Here is a 19,254-nt window from a genome sequence, read left to right on the forward strand (position 1 = left end):
TCTTGCTGTGAGGTGACAGCGCTAACCACTACACCACCGTGCCGCCCCTGTGACAGAAAGCACAATTTATTATTTTTTATTTTTTGCTTGGCCTAATGTAAATTTATTCCGCGCTAATTATTCTGTTGTTGTAATGTCCTGACAGCTTTTATAAATTGTAACTTTTTTGTTGTGTCGACCTTCTCACAGCTTTTATTCTTTTTCATGCTGTCGCTCTTTGGTGTGTTTATTTGTCTCTGAAACAAAAAGCTCTGTCTCAAACTGCAGTGTCCTTTTCTGGGAGAGGTCTTTACCCCCCACACACAGGGAAAGTCAGACAGGGAGACACAACACACAGAGTGTAAGGGGAAGAACATGTCCCGTCTGTACATCACTGGCACCAGGAACAAATAAGGAGCACCTGGCAACACACACACACTGTTATCCAACGAGCTCATCATGAGTCGCTCCATAAAACCCCTTCAGCACGGGGCTGGTGATCATTTCAGTAGCTCACTAATTAGAGAACAAATCCAATGTCCGAGCTGTTCAGATAAATATGACTCTGCCTCTAACTCTGCCTGCTTCATCTCAACCTGACTTTGATCATTTGGGTGAGTTTATTATGTTTTATTTTATTTCCTTCAGTATCAGTTGTGATGGAATTGAAGGGATCAGCGCTAAAGCTCTGGTCTCAGCGCTCAACTCAGAAACCTCCAATCTGAGAGAACTGCATCTGACTGTGAGGACACTGGATCTGTTTGGGAATAAACTAGGAGACTCAGGAGTGAAGCGTCTCTGCGCTGGACTGGAGAATCCTCACTGTAAAGTGGAGAGACTGGGGTAAGATCAGCTCTTTGTGTACATTATTGATTTTCAGTTGAATTTGACTGTAACAGTCCAACATGCAGAACAAATATATTCCTCATTAAACTCATCACTTCTGCATTAAAGCACTAATTAAACACACTGAGAATTTGATACGTGGGGATAAAAATACAGTTAAAGCAGGGTTTTCATTAGTATGGAAAACAGATGAAATGTTGCCCTGGTGGGAGGACCGGGGGGCGGAGCCCAGAGCCGAAAATGAATTTTGCAATTTCTAACAGCCAGTCGTTAGCTCTCCATGGTCCATCTGAAATAGAAATTCAAGTCATTCCTGGGTCTCATGGCGATTACAGTTCATACGCCACAAAACCCAATCAAGATTTGGGAAATCAGAACAACACCAACGCTTGCAGAATAAAGAAATCGAATGTATAACAACAACCGTGCAAAATAGCAATAACTTTTTTAAAATGTAAACTGGGCAGGGTTCTCCACTTTTCAAAAATAAAAGGAGGGGGCGGGGCCCCAGTGGGGGGCCAGGGGGACAAAATCCCCCTGAAGCTGATGGACTTTGGGCTTTTCTGACAGTGAAACTGGCCAATAAATGGATTGGAAATGCTAAATCATTGTTAAAATCATTTTACAGAAAATTAACGCATTCTTACTGTACATATCATCTTTATTGTCAATGTGAGACTCATTTGACATTTCAGTTGAGACTGATGCGCCTGTTGCGCGTCCCTGAATTAATTATATTTTTTCTGTGTGAGAAAAATAAATGAACTTCCATGCATAAACAAAATACCCAATTACTATAAATGCATATATTTTTTACAATACACATAATTAATGTTAATTGGGTGAAAGCACTCCAATCCATGCACCAGCTGGTGCGCGTGCCCGAGACTGGCACTACAAAGCCACCCAGCCTCCGTAGTTCGGGTCCTTTGACCCAGGAGCCCAGAAGTCCTGCTGTAAACAAACACTGAAGCAGCGGGAAAATGCAGCTCTCGCCTACACGATCACAGATACGCAAAATAAAAGACCTGAACTTAACGTGTGTGTGTGCGCTGTTATATGATTACTGTAACGGTGTAGGGTCAGAAAAGACTATAGATAAGCGTACCCGTTGCACAACAATGCTACAAACCCCTGCAGAGTTATTTAGCTGCTGGCTCGTTATTTTGGCCACTTCAGGTCGCCCCGTATGCATTTGTTTAATGGTCTTCTGCGTGTTAAATAGTTTCAAATTTATAATGAAGCGAATACTTTATGATTTATTTGGTGAATACTGATGAAGTCACGGGGGTTTTTTTGGCCAAGGGAAGGGTGGCAGGCCACTTTAAAAGCGCCCGTGGAGAACACTGCTGGGCATTTTCCGTGAGACTTGCCAGTTTTTTTCTGTGAAGCTGAAATTGAACAGCGTTTGCTTTCATTTTTTCGCGGTCGCCATCATGCTATACCATACAGGATAGGGTTGCCATCTTACCATGTGGGAACCGTGTGATATGCTATAATTTAATACACGCGAAATGATTGGACGATATAAGAAGGATTAGCCAATTGGTTCCCACCTTTTATCTAGTCACATGTACACAGCCTCAGCAACCAAACGGCGTGCAAGTAACAGCGTTCCTTATCAAGTAAGTCCGACGAGAAAGTTCGAACAATTATGGGAAAATTGCATTTGGCCGAAAAACAACCGATTCAGACGTCATTACAACCGATGATTTCGATCGGCAATCGGTTACTAATGAAAACCATGTTAAACACAGATGAGTCAGGTTTCTTTTTTCTTTTTTTCCTTAAACCAGTAAAACCTTTACACCTCTTGTAGACTCGATGTCAAGAATAATCAAAAATAGCTTTAATAACTGGTCAGAGTTAATAATATCTTGTGATTGGACAAGAGAAGGGAGACAGTCCATCATCAGACACATCATCTTTAAAGTCAGTATTAAATCTGTTGATGAAGTGTGTGTCATTGTGTCTCTGCAGGTTGAAGCAGTGTGGTGTCTCAGATGAAGGCTGTGCTGCTCTGAGTTCAGCTCTGAGATCAAACCCCTCACACCTGAGACACCTGAATCTGTCCTATAATAATCTGGGAGACTCAGGAGTGAAGCGTCTCTGTGCTGGACTGGAGAATCCTCACTGTAAACTGGAGAGACTGAGGTAAGATCATCTCTCTGAGAGTCACATGACCTGCTCCTCAGTAAGACCCATTCTCTAATAGTGAGACTGAAGCAGAGGTTTTAGCTTCATCATCAGTGTCCTGAGGAGGAAGATTGTTTCTGTTCACTGCACACTGATGATTTGTCACAGAGTCTTTGGGTCAGATGGACGTATGTGAGAAGCTGCAGCACAAAACGGGACTTGATCCGACTGCGATGTGTCTGAACTCACTGTGAAATTTACTACAACACTGTAACGAATCCCACAAACTGCACCTGAGACTCAAACTAACTGCCCTCTGTGTGAGCAGCAGTGACATGGTGGAAATGATCTCGGGAATACAAAATTTGAAAACTAAAATGAGACGTTAATGCCAAAGAATTGAAGGAAAAAATAGGCTTTTAAATAAAAAAAATTAAATGGAGCCGACCATAGTAACCGTCTTTCTGCTGATTTTTGAATAATTCAAATAATCTAATACAGTAATAAATATAGCCACTAGCAGATATAAATTATTACTAATTTCATGGGAAGTGAAAAAGCTCAGCACATCTGGCTCTCTGTCTTCATGTCACTCTGATGTACATTTTCTATTTACTGTAAATTTGACTCCCTAAATCTGTCGAACCTGATGAACCCGAGATGTAAATATTTTACACTCAGTTTTATAATTCAGGAATGTTTTAATTGGTAATAAATTATCAGTCAGTAATGTGGTTTAGAAACGACACGAATGTTTATTCTCCTCAGAATGAACGCTTTAAGTTTGACATTAGCCGATCTTTGTTTGAATCCATGATGGTGCTTGTTTTTCACCGTGATTCAGACTTTTAGTTCCTTGATTCGACAATAATATAAATCTATAGTGTTTTATAAATGCACGCTGTAGACGCCGGAGAAACGAGTTTATTGTCCCTGTGTAGTGCACTATAAGTCTAGTAGAGACCCATCTGAGATTCAGTCTCTCTCTCTCTCTCTCTCTCTCTCTCTCGGATTAAAGTTCATGGTCACTCTGCTGTTCTCTGTTCAGCTTCAGCTGCTGATGGTTTAATATCACACACAACAGATGAGAGAAATAAATATAACACTCAGTATTATCATTATTAATGACACTGTTAATTAGAATCAAAGTCCGAGTCCTTCCCGTGTCAGGAGCTGGTCTTCCCAGGCAGTCTCCTGTCCCAGTACTAACCACGCCCTTAAGGTGCATTGGGCGGCGCCGATCTCCGCTTCTATAGCCCTCGGCCTCTCGCCTATACAGTTAGGGTTACAGTGGGGGGCGGGTCCTCTGGTCCCTGCGAGAGTTTAACTCCCCACTCGTCAGTGGCGGAGCCAGACAGTTTTTCTCGGGGTGGCCAGACTGAGATCATTGTTCACACAGGGGTGGCACATAAACTGATCTCTTCTTGTTGTTGTTTTTCTGTGTGGCAAGTCGCTGTAGGTCTCGTGGTGTTTCTTGGTCACTCCCTCATTAATCTGGGCAGGCAGTGACTGCCATGTAGAATTACATCATGAAGACCTGCATAATAAGATTTTAAATGTATTACTAAGCTGATTAGGGGCGGCACGGTGGTGTAGTGGTTAGCGCTGTCGCCTCACAGCAAGAAGGTCCGGGTTCGAGCCCCGTGGCCGGCGAGGGCCTTTCTGTGTGGAGTTTGCATGTTCTCCCCGTGTCCGCGTGGGTTTCCTCCGGGTGCTCCGGTTTCCCCCACAGTCCAAAGACATGCAGGTTAGGTTAACTGGTGACTCTAAATTGAGCGTAGGTGTGAATGTGAGTGTGAATGGTTGTGTGTGTCTATGTGTCAGCCCTGTGATGACCTGGCGACTTGTCCAGGGTGAACCCCGCCTTTCGCCCGTAGTCAGCTGGGATAGGATCCAGCTTGCCTGCGACCCTGTAGAAGGATAAAGCGGCTACAGATAATGAGACGAGACTAAGCTGATTAAAAAAAAAACTTAAACAGTTGTGAACATTGTGCCTTTTTAATTGATGAAGCTCACACAATTAAAAAAATTTACTGATATATAATAAATAAGAGAAGGTACTTATAGATATATAACAGAAGGCACTTCTGCAAAAGTTTAATTCTTGTGTTGCTGTGGTTCGAAGCAAACTGATTTACAAATGATATTTACAAATCGCAGTATTGCAGAACACACTCCTGTCAATCAAACTTGTATTCGTGTTGCTGAAGCCAAACTGAGTTTTACAGAAGACACTCGTGTCAAACAAACTGACAAAAGTCGTATCCTCCGGTTGCTGCAACTTAAAGCAAACCTATTTACAAATTCCTCCATGTCCGGGGACTTGGCTCGTTCGGACTCCGCACTCACAACACCCAGGTTGCTCAGTCTTTCATCATCCATAGTTGATCTTCAGTCAGTTTTAATCAGCTTCAGCACTGAAAAGCTCCTTTCACAGGCAGCTGCACTCACAGGGATGGTGACTGCCATTTTACACAATCTAAAGACCTCATGAAACACCTCATGGTGGGGCTCAATGAATTTGGTCAGTTCAACTATTCTAGATGGTTTTTCTTGGCCTGCGTGGCTTTTCCTCTCCAGGATTCTTTTTAGCTGATTTAACTCGTGTCTCCTGTCTTCAATATTGCTTCCATAGATGGATGCAAAGGGTAGCAGAGCTGCTTCATCACAAAATGTAGCGTTTATGGGATTCGGCGCCGGAACGCCCCTCATCACTTGACAGTTGGGTTGAGAAAACAGTGTGTTGATCTCACTGAGCATATGGCCAAGGACTGGGTAAAATAACCCTGTGCGAAAACTGTCCTTTTGCTCAGGACGCCCACCTAGCTGACTCATGACCACATGTCCATCAAGCCTTTTGCTCAGTATTTTCTCTCTTTTGGGTGCAGGATCAGTCTCGATGTTGCACTGTTCAGCTGTATGGAGAACTTCTTTCCACAGCTCTTCAAAGTATGTTTCAGCCCTGCAGTCTTGAAGAGTCTGTACAAGAGCTTGAACTAAATCAACAGCTAAACCTAAATCCAGATTAGGAGACTGCAAGGCATCCGAGAGGCATCTTGCCTCCCCAAAAAGCCCAGTCATTACAACTAGAAGCCCTACAAACTGGAGGTCCATTTGGGCAAGCAGGCCTCTTGCATCAACTGACCCATCACCATTCTTTTCTTCCACTGTTTCTTCTAAAACGCTGATAATTGCAGGCAGTCTCTCAAGAATTGTTTGACAAGACTTATGTTGACAGGCCCACCCTGTGTCACTTAACTTTTGTAGCTCCCTTGGCGCCCCATTGTACATTTCTTTCCGTGTATTGAGCCATTTGGTGTGAACATAGGACCCAGACGTGAATGTGTCCAGTCTTTGCACAATAGAAGAGAAGCACTCTCCTTCTGGGATAGCTTTAACTGTGTCCACAAGAACTAGATTAAGGCAGTGGGCATTACAATGTACATAAAAGACCTGCTTTGCCACTTCCTTTACACGAGCCTGAACTCCAGAGTTCTTGCCGCTCATGACGGATGCTCCATCGTAAGCTTGTCTGATCAAATTGTCCCTATATTCCAGCCCGTATTTTTCAAGGGTGTGTGTTATTTTGTTCGCCAACCCTGAAGCATTAAGATGCTCTGCAGCTTCAAAGTGCAAAAAGCTCTCTTTTACAGCTCCCCTGTAGTAATACCTAAGAAGAAGAAGAGAAATTTGTTCTCTCTTTTTTACATCTTTGGTTTCATCTGCCATCAGAGCAGACTTGACTTTCCTTGACCTCACTGATGATGGTGGAGCACACCATTTCTGCAAATGTGTCCTACATTTCATTTTGGATTTGGTGGCTTGTGTATTTAGCATGAACAGCTTTCAGTTTCTTTTTCACAGCTGTGTTGTGGTTACTAAGAACCTCTAATATAGTGAGGAAGTTTCCCTTGTTGCCTGAATCCACTGTCTCTCTCTGTGACCCCTTTGTGCTGTGTTTGGTGTTGCAGTTAACAGTAAAACTTCAGCTACACTTTTAATAGAATCACAGTTTTCCTGTATCTGTTGTGTTTGCTCTTGTGACAATTTAGTCATCAAATATGTCTTGTTTTGTGTGTGGGCCTCCATCTCAAGATTTTTCCAGGCTAACATAACATTTGTGTGCGCTTCAGACTTGGCATGGGATGCAAAGCCTCCATCTTTGAACGTTGCCTATTTCCAGTTTTTATCGCCCCTATCAGAAGTGAAAACTGATTCGGTGTTTGGAAGGCCAAAGTGCCTGCAGACATCACAATAAACACAATCCTGGCACTGAGAATATTCAATTCATGTGTGATGGAAATACCACGAGGCCTGAAAGTGCATATCCTGGACCAATTTAGTGTTTTTTTTTCATGAAAGTATGTCCCTTTACACACTCATCCAGAAGGGTAATGTTGCACAAGGCCATCTGTCTACAGCAGAAAAAAATAAAATAACAAAACGCATCTGGAAAAATCCCAAGGGAGTCTGGAGCCAGATTCGTGACGTCACGTGCGGCTCCGCCAGCAGGCTGAGAGAGCTCGCATGGGTTCAGTGCACAGTCTGTGTAGACAAAGTTTAAGCTCGCGATTTTGCACTGAAATATGGAATTGTCGCCGGAGCTTCTAAACCCATGGATTCATGTATCAATGCTCATCTATCTATTGTTACATAAATCATATTTTTTCTAATTACTATTATGTATTTATACATTTCTTCATTTAGAAGAGTACTGGCTACTGTAGGAGAAAGATTTCATAAGCTCAGGGTCTCCACAGATCCTTAAGTATTCAAGTCTTAAATAAAATATACGGTTTTTAAGGTCTTAAAACGTATTAAATTTTGGTAATTTTCGAAGAGTGGCATTAAATTTCATCTGGGTGGAATGAAAGAAAGTGTGGCAGCGGTCTGTGACAGGAGGGCGGAGTTGGGGAAGGTAAGTGGCAGAATCGCTTCACCTGAGTGTGATTAACCTGTGTTTTGTGTGTGTTCTCCCCAGTAAACCGCACGCTATTTAAGGAGGGAGAGTGAGAGCAGAGGGAAGCTCATCCCCGGATGAGACAGTGTGTGTGTGTGCGCGCGTGTGTGTCTCTCTCTATTAGGGAAAAGTGATTGTTAGACTGAAAAGTGTGGCAATAAAGCCTGTACGCAAACCTGATCTCTGTCCTGCCGTCCTCTATGCTCCACCCACTCAACGAAACTGTCACAGTGGTGCCGAAACCCGGGAAAAGTGGAGCACCTGTCTTGCAGCCCCATGGAATCCTCCCCGTTCGCGGACTTGGTCCACGCCCTCGCCACGGCTCAGCAGAGCCAGCACCAGGCACTCGTCACGCTCCGGAAGGAGCAGGAGCGCCGCTTCGAAGCCCTGGTGCTGGCTCAACAGGAAGACCGAGAGGCGTTCCGGCGCCTCCTCGCGTCGGCGGGGTCCACCAGCGCCCCGGCCGCGGGCCCATCTCCCATCACCTTGACTAAGATGGGCCCGCAGGACGACCCCGAGGCGTTCATCGCGTTGTTCGAACAGGTCGCCGAAGCCTCGGGGTGGCCGATGGAGCAGCGCGCGGCGCGCCTCCTCCCCCTCCTGACGGGAGAGGCGCAGTTAGCCGCACTACAGCTCCCCGCCGACCACCGGCTGGCCTACGCCGACCTTCGCCGGGCTGTCCTCCAGCGCGTGGGGCACACGCCGGAGCAGCAGCGCCAGCGCTTCCGCGCGCTGCGAATGGAGGAAGTCGGCAGCCCGTTTGCGTGCAGCCAGCAGCTCCGGGACGCCTGCTGGCGGTGGCTGAGGGCCAAAGATCGCGACGCCGAGGGGATCATCGACCAGGTGGCGCTGGAACAGTTCATCGCCCGCTGGAACCGCGGAGTGGGTCCAGTGCCACCGCCCGGCGTCGCTGGATCAGGCCGTAGGACTGGCGGAGGATCATCTGGCGGCTGTCCCGGCGGCAGGACAACGGATGTCATCTTCTCTCTCCTCTTCTCTCTCTCTCTCTCTCTCCCCCCTCCTCCCGTGTCTCGTCCTCGCCCCATTCCCCCACCACGGAGGTGGGGGCCGGCTCCACCCCAGACGGCCCGCCGCACCCGTGGTGCCCTCCCGTTTCTCCCTTCTGTGTCTGTCTCTCCCCCCCCTCAGGTGAGTGACCCTCAAACCACAGCTGCAGAGGGGAGGCCCGGGCCGGTTTGCTGGCGCTGCGGGGAACCGGGCCACCTGCAGCAACAGTGTGCCGCGATGGAGGTGGGGGCGGTGGTGCGGATCCCCGACGCGCCAGAGGCTGCCCTCGATCAGGCCGGAGCGTATCGCATACCGGTAAGTGTACAAGGGGCGACATATCAGGCGTTGGTGGATTCGGGTTGCAACCAGACCTCGATCCGCCAAAGCCTGGTGCAAGACGAGGCATTGGGGGGAGCACAAGGGGTGAAGGTGTTGTGTGTGCACGGGGATGTTCACTGCTACCCGTTGGTGTCGGTCCACATACATTTCAGAGGGGACAAATCCATAGTAAAGGCGGCGGTTAATCCTCGCCTTACCCACTCTTTGATCTTGGGGACTGATTGGCCGGGATTCCGGGGGCTGATGGCACACCTAGTAAAGAGTGGGTCCTGCCGGTTAGCAGGGGGGGGTCCCGGTGTCGTTTTGGCTGGAGCTGCGGTCGCAGAGCCGTCTACGTCATCTCCGCGACAGAGAGAGGAGCCCCCGGCCCCTCCTCTTTCTATTGGGGAATCCCTCGCGGATTTCCCACTGGAACAATCGCAAGACGAAACTCTGCGACACGCGTTTGACCAAGTGAGAGTAATCGATGGTCAAACACTCCAGCCGAACGCCACCCCGACCTTCCCCTATTTTTCCATTTTAAAAGATAGGTTATACCGAGTGACGCAGGACACTCAGACGAAGGAGCGTGTCACCCAGTTGTTAATTCCAAAGAGCCGCCGGGAATTGGTATTCCAGGCGGCTCACTTTAATCCCATGGCGGGACACCTCGGGCAGGATAAAACACTTGCCCGGATAATGGCCCGATTCTATTGGCCGGGGATTCGCGGCGACGTCCGTAAGTGGTGTACGGCGTGCCGCGAATGCCAGTTAGTAAATCCAGCGGCCATTCCAAAAGCGCCCTTGCGCCCCCTACCACTAATTGAGACCCTGTTCGAAAGAATTGGGATGGATCTCGTCGGGCCATTAGATCGGTCAACACGAGGGTACCGCTTTATATTGGTTCTGGTGGACTATGCAACGCGATACCCGGAAGCGGTGCCTCTTCGCAATATCTCCGCATGTAGTATTGCAGAGGCCCTCTTCCACATCATCTCCCGGGTCGGAATCCCGAAAGAGATTCTGACTGACCAAGGCACCTCGTTCATGTCACGAACACTGGCTGAACTGTATGGGTATTAAGCTGATCCGCACCAGCGTGTATCACCCACAGACGGACGGTTTAGTTGAACGGTTCAACCGCACCCTCAAGAATATTATCAAAAAATTCGTAAGTGAGGACGCACGTAACTGGGATAAGTGGCTCGAACCCTTGTTGTTTGCAGTGCGAGAGGTCCCCCAAGCCTCCACGGGGTTCTCCCCGTTTGAATTATTGTATGGGCGTAAGCCGCGCGGCATCTTAGATGTACTGCGGGAAAATTGGGAGGAGGGACCTTCGCAGAGCAAAAATGAAATTCAATACGTTATGGATCTGCGCGCAAAACTCCACACGGTCACCCACTTAACTCAGGAGAATTTGCGGCAGGCCCAGGAACGGCAAACCCGCCTGTACAACAAGGGCACGCGCCTTAGAGAGTTCACTCCGGGAGATAAGGTACTCGTCCTGTTGCCCACGTCGAGCTCCAAATTAATCGCCAAGTGGCAAGGGCCCTTCGAGGTCACACGGTGAGTCGGGGACGTCGACTATGAGGTTAGGTGAACGGACAGGGAGGGGGCGCTACAGATCTACCACCTCAATCTGCTGAAGCTCTGGAACGAGGAGGTCCCCGTGGCGTTGGTGTCGGTAGTTCCGGAGAAGGCGGAGCTGGGGCCGGAGGTCCAAAAAGGGTCATTGGCATCTCGCACCTCTCCGGTCCCCTGTGGAGACCACCTCTCCCCGACCCAACTCACGGAGGTCGCCCAGTTGCAGGCCGAGTTTTTGGATGTGTTCTCGCCCCTGCCCGGTTGCACCAAACTCAGAACACCACATAGAGACGCCCCGGGGGTGGTAGTGCGTAGCCGTCCTTATAGATTACCCGAACACAAAAAAAAGGTGGTTCGGGAAGAACTTCAGGCCATGCTCGAAATGGGCATCGTCGAGGAGTCCCACAGTGACTGGAGCAGCCCGGTGGTCTTGGTTCCCAAGGCCGACGGCTCGGTCCGGTTCTGTGTGGACTATAGAAAAGTCAACGCGGTGTCTAAATTCGATGCGTACCCAATGCCTCGTATTGATGAGCTGCTCGATCGACAAGGCACGGCTCGCTTTTACTCGACACTGGATTTGACGAAGGGATATTGACAGATCCCCTTGACTCCATTATCCCGGGAAAAAACGGCCTTTTCCACACCGTTCGGCTTACACCAGTTCGTCACACTTCCGTTTGGGGCGCCCGCTACGTTTCAGCGGCTGATGGACCGGATCCTCCGGCCCCACGCCACCTATGCGGCCGCTTACTTAGATGACATCATTTATAGTAATGACTGGCAGCGGCACCTGCAACACCTGAGGGCCGTCCTGAGGTCGCTGAGGCGGGCGGGGCTCACTGCCAACCCGAAGAAGTGTGCGATTGGGCGGGTGGAAGTACGGTATCTGGGCTTCCACTTGGGTAACGGGCAGGTGCGTCCCCAAATTAACAAGACAGCAGCCATTGCGGCCTGCCCGAGGCCCAAGACCAAAAAGGGGGTGAGACAGTTCCTGGGGCTGGCTGGCTATTATCGTAGGTTTATACCTAATTATTCGGACGTCACCAGCCCGCTGACTGACCTCACTAAAAAGGGGGCGCCAGATCCGGTCCAGTGGACGGAGCAGTGCCAGCGGGCTTTCTCTGAGGTAAAGGCTGCACTGTGTGGGGGGCCACTTTTGCACTCCCCTGACTTCTCTCTCCCTTTTTTGTTACAGACGGATGCGTCGGACAGAGGGCTGGGGGCCGTTTTGTCCCAGCAGGTGGGGGGAGAGGACCGCCCAGTATTATACATCAGCCGAAAGCTGTCGGTGCGTGAGGGGCGCTACAGCACCATCGAGAAAGAGTGTCTGGCGATCAAGTGGGCGGTCCTCGCCCTCCGTTACTACCTGCTGGGGCGCTCTTTCACCCTCTGTTCGGACCACGCGCCCCTCCAGTGGCTCCACCGCATGAAGGATGCCAACGCGCGGATCACCCGTTGGTATCTAGCGCTCCAACCTTTCAACTTCAAGGTGGTCCACAGGCCGGGGGCGCAGATGGTCGTGGCGGACTTCCTCTCCCGTCAAGGGGGGGGGGGAGTCGGCTGCGGGCCGGACGGGCGCCCGGCCTGAGTCGGGCGGTGGGGGTATGTGGCAGCGGGGGCGTAGTCAAGCACCGGTCTGTGACAGGAGGGCGGAGTTGGGGAAGGTAAGTGGCAGAATCGCTTCACCTGAGTGTGATTAACCTGTGTTTTGTGTGTGTTCTCCCCAGTAAACCGCACGCTATTTAAGGAGGGAGAGTGAGAGCAGAGGGAAGCTCATCCCCGGACGAGACGCTGTGTGTGCGTGCGCGCGCGCGTGTGTGTGTCTCTCTCTATTAGGGAAAAGTGATTGTTAGACTGAAAAGTGTGGCAATAAAGCCTGTACACAAACCTGATCTCTGTCCTGCCGTCCTCTGTGCTCCACCCACTCAACGGAACTGTCACAGAAAGTTATCAATGTCCGGAGAGACTATTTTTCATGCTATTTCACCAGCGCACGTCCCTGTCTAACCAGACCGTTAAAGAAGCGTGTGCCTATAGCACAGGCATCACACACTGTTTAGGGGGCAGTGTTTTCCCTGTAGGCCTGTATGCACGCCGTAGAAATAGACGAAGAAGTGTTTGAGTGGCTATTTCAGACACGAGCCGCGGCAAGATGGGCAAATGCAGGTTTAACGATAACTGGCTCGAGGATGAAAAGTATAAGAGATGAGAGAAAGTCTTTGTCATCGTCACTTTTCCAAAGGTACAATGAAACTGAAGGTGCTGTTGACTCATTATGAGTTATAGAAAGAAAAAAGGGAGAACAAATAAAGTATAAAAATAAATAGTAAAGTATACAGAGTTGCACTGGTAAAATGGTATAAACAGAATATAAACAGAAATCTATTGTATGGTTCTATATGGACACGGATTGCACTGAAAATAGTATAAACAGAATTGTTTTGGTTCTGTATGTACACAGATTACACTGATAAGAAAATATATACACACACATGCATATATATTTTGCACAAATTGCACATTTGAGTTTAAAGCCATGATTGCTTTGGGATAAAAACTGTTTTTTAGGCGGTTTGTCCTGCTTTTCATTGCTCTGTATCTCTTGCCTGATGGCAAAAGCTGGAAGAGACAATGACCGGGGTGTGAAGAGTCTTTTGAAATGTCTGTTGCTTTCCTGCAGCATCTGGAGGTGTAAATCTGTTCCAGGGTGGGGAGGGGGCAGCCTATTGTTTTCTCTGCTGCCCTAACGACCCTGTGGAGCGCCGCCTTCTCTGAGGATGTGCAGCTGCCGTACCAAACACACGGTCCGTACGTGAGCACACACTCTATGGAGCAGTGATAGAAGGCCCGGAGCAGATTTTGGGGGAGACGGTTGTTTCTGAGGATTCTCAGAAAGTACAGTCTCTGCTGCGCCTTCTTCAGCAGCTCCTTGGTGTTGGCACTCCAGGTTAGGTAGTTCTCCAGCTCAATGCCGAGAAATCTGAACACCGGGACCCTCTCCACACAGGCCCCGTTGATGATGAGTGGCCGGATGTCAGCTTTGTTTTTTCCTAAAGTCAATAACCGGCTCCTTTGTTTTGGTGGTATTGAGGAGCAGATTGTGGACTTTGCACCACTCTGACAGCCACTCCACCTCGTCCCTGTATGCTAGCTCACCCTCCTCGCCCGAGATGAGTCCGACCACGGTCGTGTCATCTGCGAACTTTCCAATCTTGTTGCTGAGGTGGGTGGAGAGACAGTCATACGTGTAGAGGGTGTAAAGGATTTGGCTTAAGTACACAACCCTGTGGCGAGCCGGTGTTCAGGCTGAGAGCAGTGGAGGTGTGGGAACCCAGCCTGACCCTCTGGGAGGGTTACAATAGCGGCTGGTTACAAAAAACGACGGAGTACGAAGCGCGGTGCAGACTGTTAAAAAAAAAAAATTTTAAAGCATTAAATTGGGGACAATGGGCTGTAAAGCCCTTGACGCACATATGAAAGGGGAGAAGCACAAGCGCTATGCCGGCAGTCAGACAACAACTGTCCCCATTCGGATGTTTGCGGCACCGGTATCTACTGCAAATGCAAACGCTAACGTTACGCCCGCTTTGGTGTCTTCGGGACCCCGTACAAGTAATGCCTTCAGTACATTCTCCCCAACTCCTACAGTGTTTTCCCCAGAACAAATTACAGCCCTAAATTCTGGCCTGATAATACACAGACAATCGAGCGCCGATGGCACGAAGCGAAACTGGGGGGGAGGGGGCATCTTCCCCTCGGGGAATTTATTGAAAATCGATGCTCTCAGGTGCATTTTCAGCGTCTCTGAGAGGGTTTAGATCCATGATTATAGGACAGATTTTCCCAGTGTTTCACTGATTTCTGACCTAAATAGTATTAATGTAAACACATTTGAAATTTCACCTTAAAGTTCAACATGCAGGTTAAACTGTTTTGTTATAGATTACTGAGGTATATGATAGATTGAAAATCTATGGCGATCCCTTAATTATCTGTGATCAAGTAGCATTGTAACAAAAAATGTGCATGAAAATATGACCAGTGGTTTGCTCCATCTTATGCAACCCAATGAAGAGAATCGATCATCATGACCTCCTGTTGATCACAAAGGGATCTGAACCTCAGAACCGCCACCGTAAAATAAGTTGCTGTATTACTATAACTGTAATGATTTAGGATGTTTCTGATGCAATTACCGTAATATATGTAGAACTAAGATACACTGGATAGAAAAGTAAGGCAACTGCATATTATAAAGTTTAAATTTTGGCACTTTATTAAATGGACTAGATTAAGATTAAAACATTTTAAGAACTTATTTCATACATTTAAGTTTGCAGAAAGATTATGTACTTATAAACACATTCATGAAGAGAATTTGTAAAGTGTCAAATATAGCATAATTTCGAATAATAACGATAAGCGTATTTGGCAGTGTGAGGTCACTGTGAGCCTTTAACAAAAGAATAATCCGGAGCCTTCTTTTGTTAAATGGATCCCAGTGACATCACACTGCCAAAACTGCTTATGATTATTATTTGAAATGATGCTGTATTTGACACATTTGGACAACTTCACTTTGTGAGAGTGTTTATAAATACGTCATCTTTCTGCAAACCCAAACTAATGGATTAAGTTTTCTCCACCTTTAAAGCAGATTAATTCTCCTCGGCTTTTGCTTGGCCCAATGTTGGGCAGCCCTCTCATAGTCCATCTCGCTGTCATCCATGCTGATGTGGATCAAATTGTCCAGCAAGTCTTCTCCTCACTTATTAAAATCAGTTGGCTTTGTCCGTCTGGTGGGGGACAACATCGGCAGCCAATGAGATCGCTTATAATGAATTGGAAACTTCCGGGATGTCTGACGTTTTCTTTCGATATTTTTATTGGACGGTTTGAACACGTGATCTTGACATAGCCAACAGATTAGTTTGTTTACATCATACCACGCGGACATATTACTTTGACAGAATCAACACAAACATTGGAAAAAAAGACGGCTTGTTTAACACAAATATCGATCGATATGTAAATGGATCTGTTATTTGCTCTCCAATGTATCGAGTTACTTGTGGGTAGGAAATTTAACGTATCGGTATAAATCTAAGCGTATCGGATTTTAACTAAAGCGACTAAGCGTATTGGCAGGCAGAGCAAGCGGATCGGGCCCGATACGCTCAAACGCTTTGGGGAAAACCATGTACTACACTGAAGGCTGAAATGCTGTGGGTTTTGCAAACGGTTAGCTGACACACTCCTATACGTCCAACGAAGACGTGAGCACCGTCTTCAGGGTAATGTTCCCTGACTCAGAATGTGCAAATTACAGGTGATGTAATATCTCAGCAGTGAGGTCGCTTTGTCCCCGTCTCTGGCGGTTTCTGTACACCTTTCACAAAATTCCACATCACAATGTAGCTTTGGCAGATGTAGATGTAAACAACAACAATAACACACATGTTTCAATGGGCGATAATGTGGCTACATCTATTGAATTTCATAACGTGATGTGGCAGTGGGGGCGTGGCCAAGCGTTGGTCTGTGAATGGAGGGCGGAGTCAGGGAAGGTAAGTGGTGGGATCATTGCACCTGATGGGGATTAACCTGTGTTTGTGTGTCTTCCCCAGTGACCGCGCCCTTTAAAAGGAGAGAGCAGAGAAAGGGAGCTCTCTCTCCCCAACCAGAACGCGTGCGTGCGCACGCGGCTGGGAAGTGATAAAAGGCTGAAAAGCTAGCAATAAATAGTTCATTGAGAACTCCGTTCTGGCCTACCGTGCTTCTGTGCTCCACCCACCTGGTCCAATACTACACGTGATTACCGCGATATTCAGCGAGATGCGTTATATGCATGCACCGTAGTGAAAAAACTGATAGCCTGACTCGTACACGATATGATTCAGAATTCTTTGGTATTTTCCGTCCTGGCGGCACGGTGGTGTAGTGGTTAGCGCTGTCGCCTCACAGCAAGAAGGTCCTGGGTTCGAGCCCCGGGGCCGGCGAGGGCCTTTCTGTGTGGAGTTTGCATGTTCTCCCCGTGTCCGCGTGGGTTTCCTCCGGGTGCTCCGGTTTCCCCCACAGTCCAAAGACATGCAGGTTAGGTTAACTGGTGACTCTAAATTGAGCGTAGGTGTGAGTGTGAATGGTTGTCTGTGTCTATGTGTCAGCCCTGTGATGACCTGGCGACTTGTCCAGGGTGTACCCCGCCTTTCGCCCGTAGTCAGCTGGGATAGGCTCCAGCTTGCCTGCGACCCTGTAGAAGGATAAAGCGGCTTGAGATAATGAGATGAGATTTTCCGTCCTGCCGATAAACACATCGATTAACACAGACACGGCACGCGCTTAACATGTGGCGGCTTTAGTTGACAGTGTGTCTGAATCTTCGCTTCATATATATTTTTTATTTTCAACTAGCCAGCCGGGCTGGCTAGTGACAGGAATTACCCGCCAAATGACAAATTAAGTCACCTCGGGCGATCGGACCACCGCGAATTTCGAGCCCTGCATAAGGGAAGAGATCTCCATAATTATCAGAGAGGAACTTAAGAAGGCACTGGCAGAGGACCTCAATGTCCTAAAGTTGGAAATACAGGCGATGCAGTCGGACATCGTAAATAACACGGCCGCGATCCGCACAGAAATTGAGCATATGAATGTGGACATTCAGGACATGAAAGGTGGACTGTAAACATGGTCAGACTAGGTGGTTTCGCTGCAGTCTACGGTGACCAATCTTCAAAAACAGGTGGTCACCCTAAAAGACCGGTGTGAGGATATGGAGGGCAGGATGAGACAGGGCAACATCCGAATAACCGGCATCTATGAACAGCCGGACTCGAGCTCACCGACAGCTGTATCAAAAGTTATTAGAGAAGCCCTGCAGATGGACCGGGACATCAAAATAGACCGCTCTTCACACCAAGCTGCTTACCTATTGCAGATTCAGTCTTCCCAGCCTGGTGCAGGTCTACAATTTTGTTTCTGGTGTCCTTTGACAGCTCTTTGGTCTTGGCCATAGTGGAATTTGGAGTGTGACTGTTTGAGGTTGTGGACAGGTGTCTTTTATACTGATAACGAGTTCAAACAGGTGCCATTAATACAGGTAACGAGTGGAGGACAGAGGAGCCTCTTAAAGAAGTTGTTACAGGTCTGTGAGAGCCAGAAATCTTGCTTGTTTGTAGGTGACCAAATACTTATTTTACTAAGGAATTTACCAATTAATTCATTAAAAATCCTACAATGTGATTTCCTGGATTCTTTCCCCCCATTCTGTCTCTCATAGTTGAAGTGTACCTATGATGAAAATTACAGGCCTCTCTCATCTTTTTAAGTGGGAGAACTTGCACAATTGGTGGCTGACTAAATACTTTTTTGCCCTACTGTACATTCCCCCGTCTCTGCAGAATCTGTTCGATGCTAATTATAGTAAAATAATTCGGAGCATTAATAACGATCTAGAACGGTGGTCTATGCTCCCCCTGTCTCTGCTAGGGCGCGTTGAAAGTATCCGCATGAACATTCTGCCCAGATTACTTTACTTGTTTCAAATGTTACCTATAGAAATTCCAAAATCTACATTCGATAATTTGGAGAAAACGTTGTCAAGATTTATATGGCAAAAAAGCGCCTTAGAATTCGACTTAAAACCCTCCAGTTATCTAAATCAAACGGTGGCCTTAAACTTCCCAATCATCTAAAATATTATTTCTGGGTTGCACAAATGAAACCGATGATAGCTTGGCTTCAGAACAATATAGGTACACGTTGGCTTAACATAGAAAAAGATCTACAGTATGCTCGCTAAAGTCTCTGCAAGACCTACCCTTCCTGGATGTTCCCATAAAGGAAATGGCAACTTGGACTAAGAACACTCTTAAAATTTGGATTAAAATACAGTCAACTTTTGGATTACCGACACAAATATCACCATTAATCAGCATTGGATCTATGAAGAGCTTCACACCTAATAATTTGGACATCGGCTTTAGAAGGTGGTCAGGGTATGGCTTGGTATATTTGCACCAGTTATTCAGTTTTGGTAATCTAAGAACATTCGAGCAGTTGAGAAATGATTATGGTCTCCCTAAGACAGATTTCTACCGATATTTGCAACTTAGAACATTTCTGACAGGGCACAAGGAATGGGGAAAACTCATAAAAACTTCTCCTATCGAACAGTTCCTAATAGAAATACAAACAGGAAATAGAGATGGAAAAATGATTAGTAGATTCTACAATATATTTTTATCCATGAATACACAAAACTCCTTACAAATGAAGCAGAGGTGGGAGGCAGAAATGGATATGGTTATATCACAGGAAGTCTGGGAGGAGGCGTGTAGTGAGGCACACCTGGTCACAAGTTCAAATACATGGAGGGAGTTTAAGTGGAAAATAATTGTTAGATTTTTCAGGACTCCAGAAAT

The 19,254-nt window shown here is 47.3% G+C and overlaps 1 protein-coding gene across 4 annotated transcripts in view; it reads left to right on the plus strand.

Annotated features, from left to right (window-relative positions):
* LOC132882263 (NACHT, LRR and PYD domains-containing protein 12-like) overlaps positions 1–19,254 on the plus strand; it is a 232,484-nt gene that overhangs the window by 28,554 nt on the left and 184,676 nt on the right. For all 4 annotated transcript variants that reach the window (XM_060915548.1, XM_060915544.1, XM_060915547.1 and 1 more), the window contains 2 exons: positions 628–822; positions 2,806–2,979. In XM_060915548.1, the coding sequence (XP_060771531.1) occupies positions 628–822; positions 2,806–2,979 (369 nt within the window). The remainder of the gene's footprint in view (positions 1–627; positions 823–2,805; positions 2,980–19,254) is intronic.

Source organism: Neoarius graeffei, chromosome 2, assembly GCF_027579695.1.
Source record: "Neoarius graeffei isolate fNeoGra1 chromosome 2, fNeoGra1.pri, whole genome shotgun sequence".
Taxonomy (NCBI): Eukaryota; Metazoa; Chordata; class Actinopteri; order Siluriformes; family Ariidae; genus Neoarius; species Neoarius graeffei.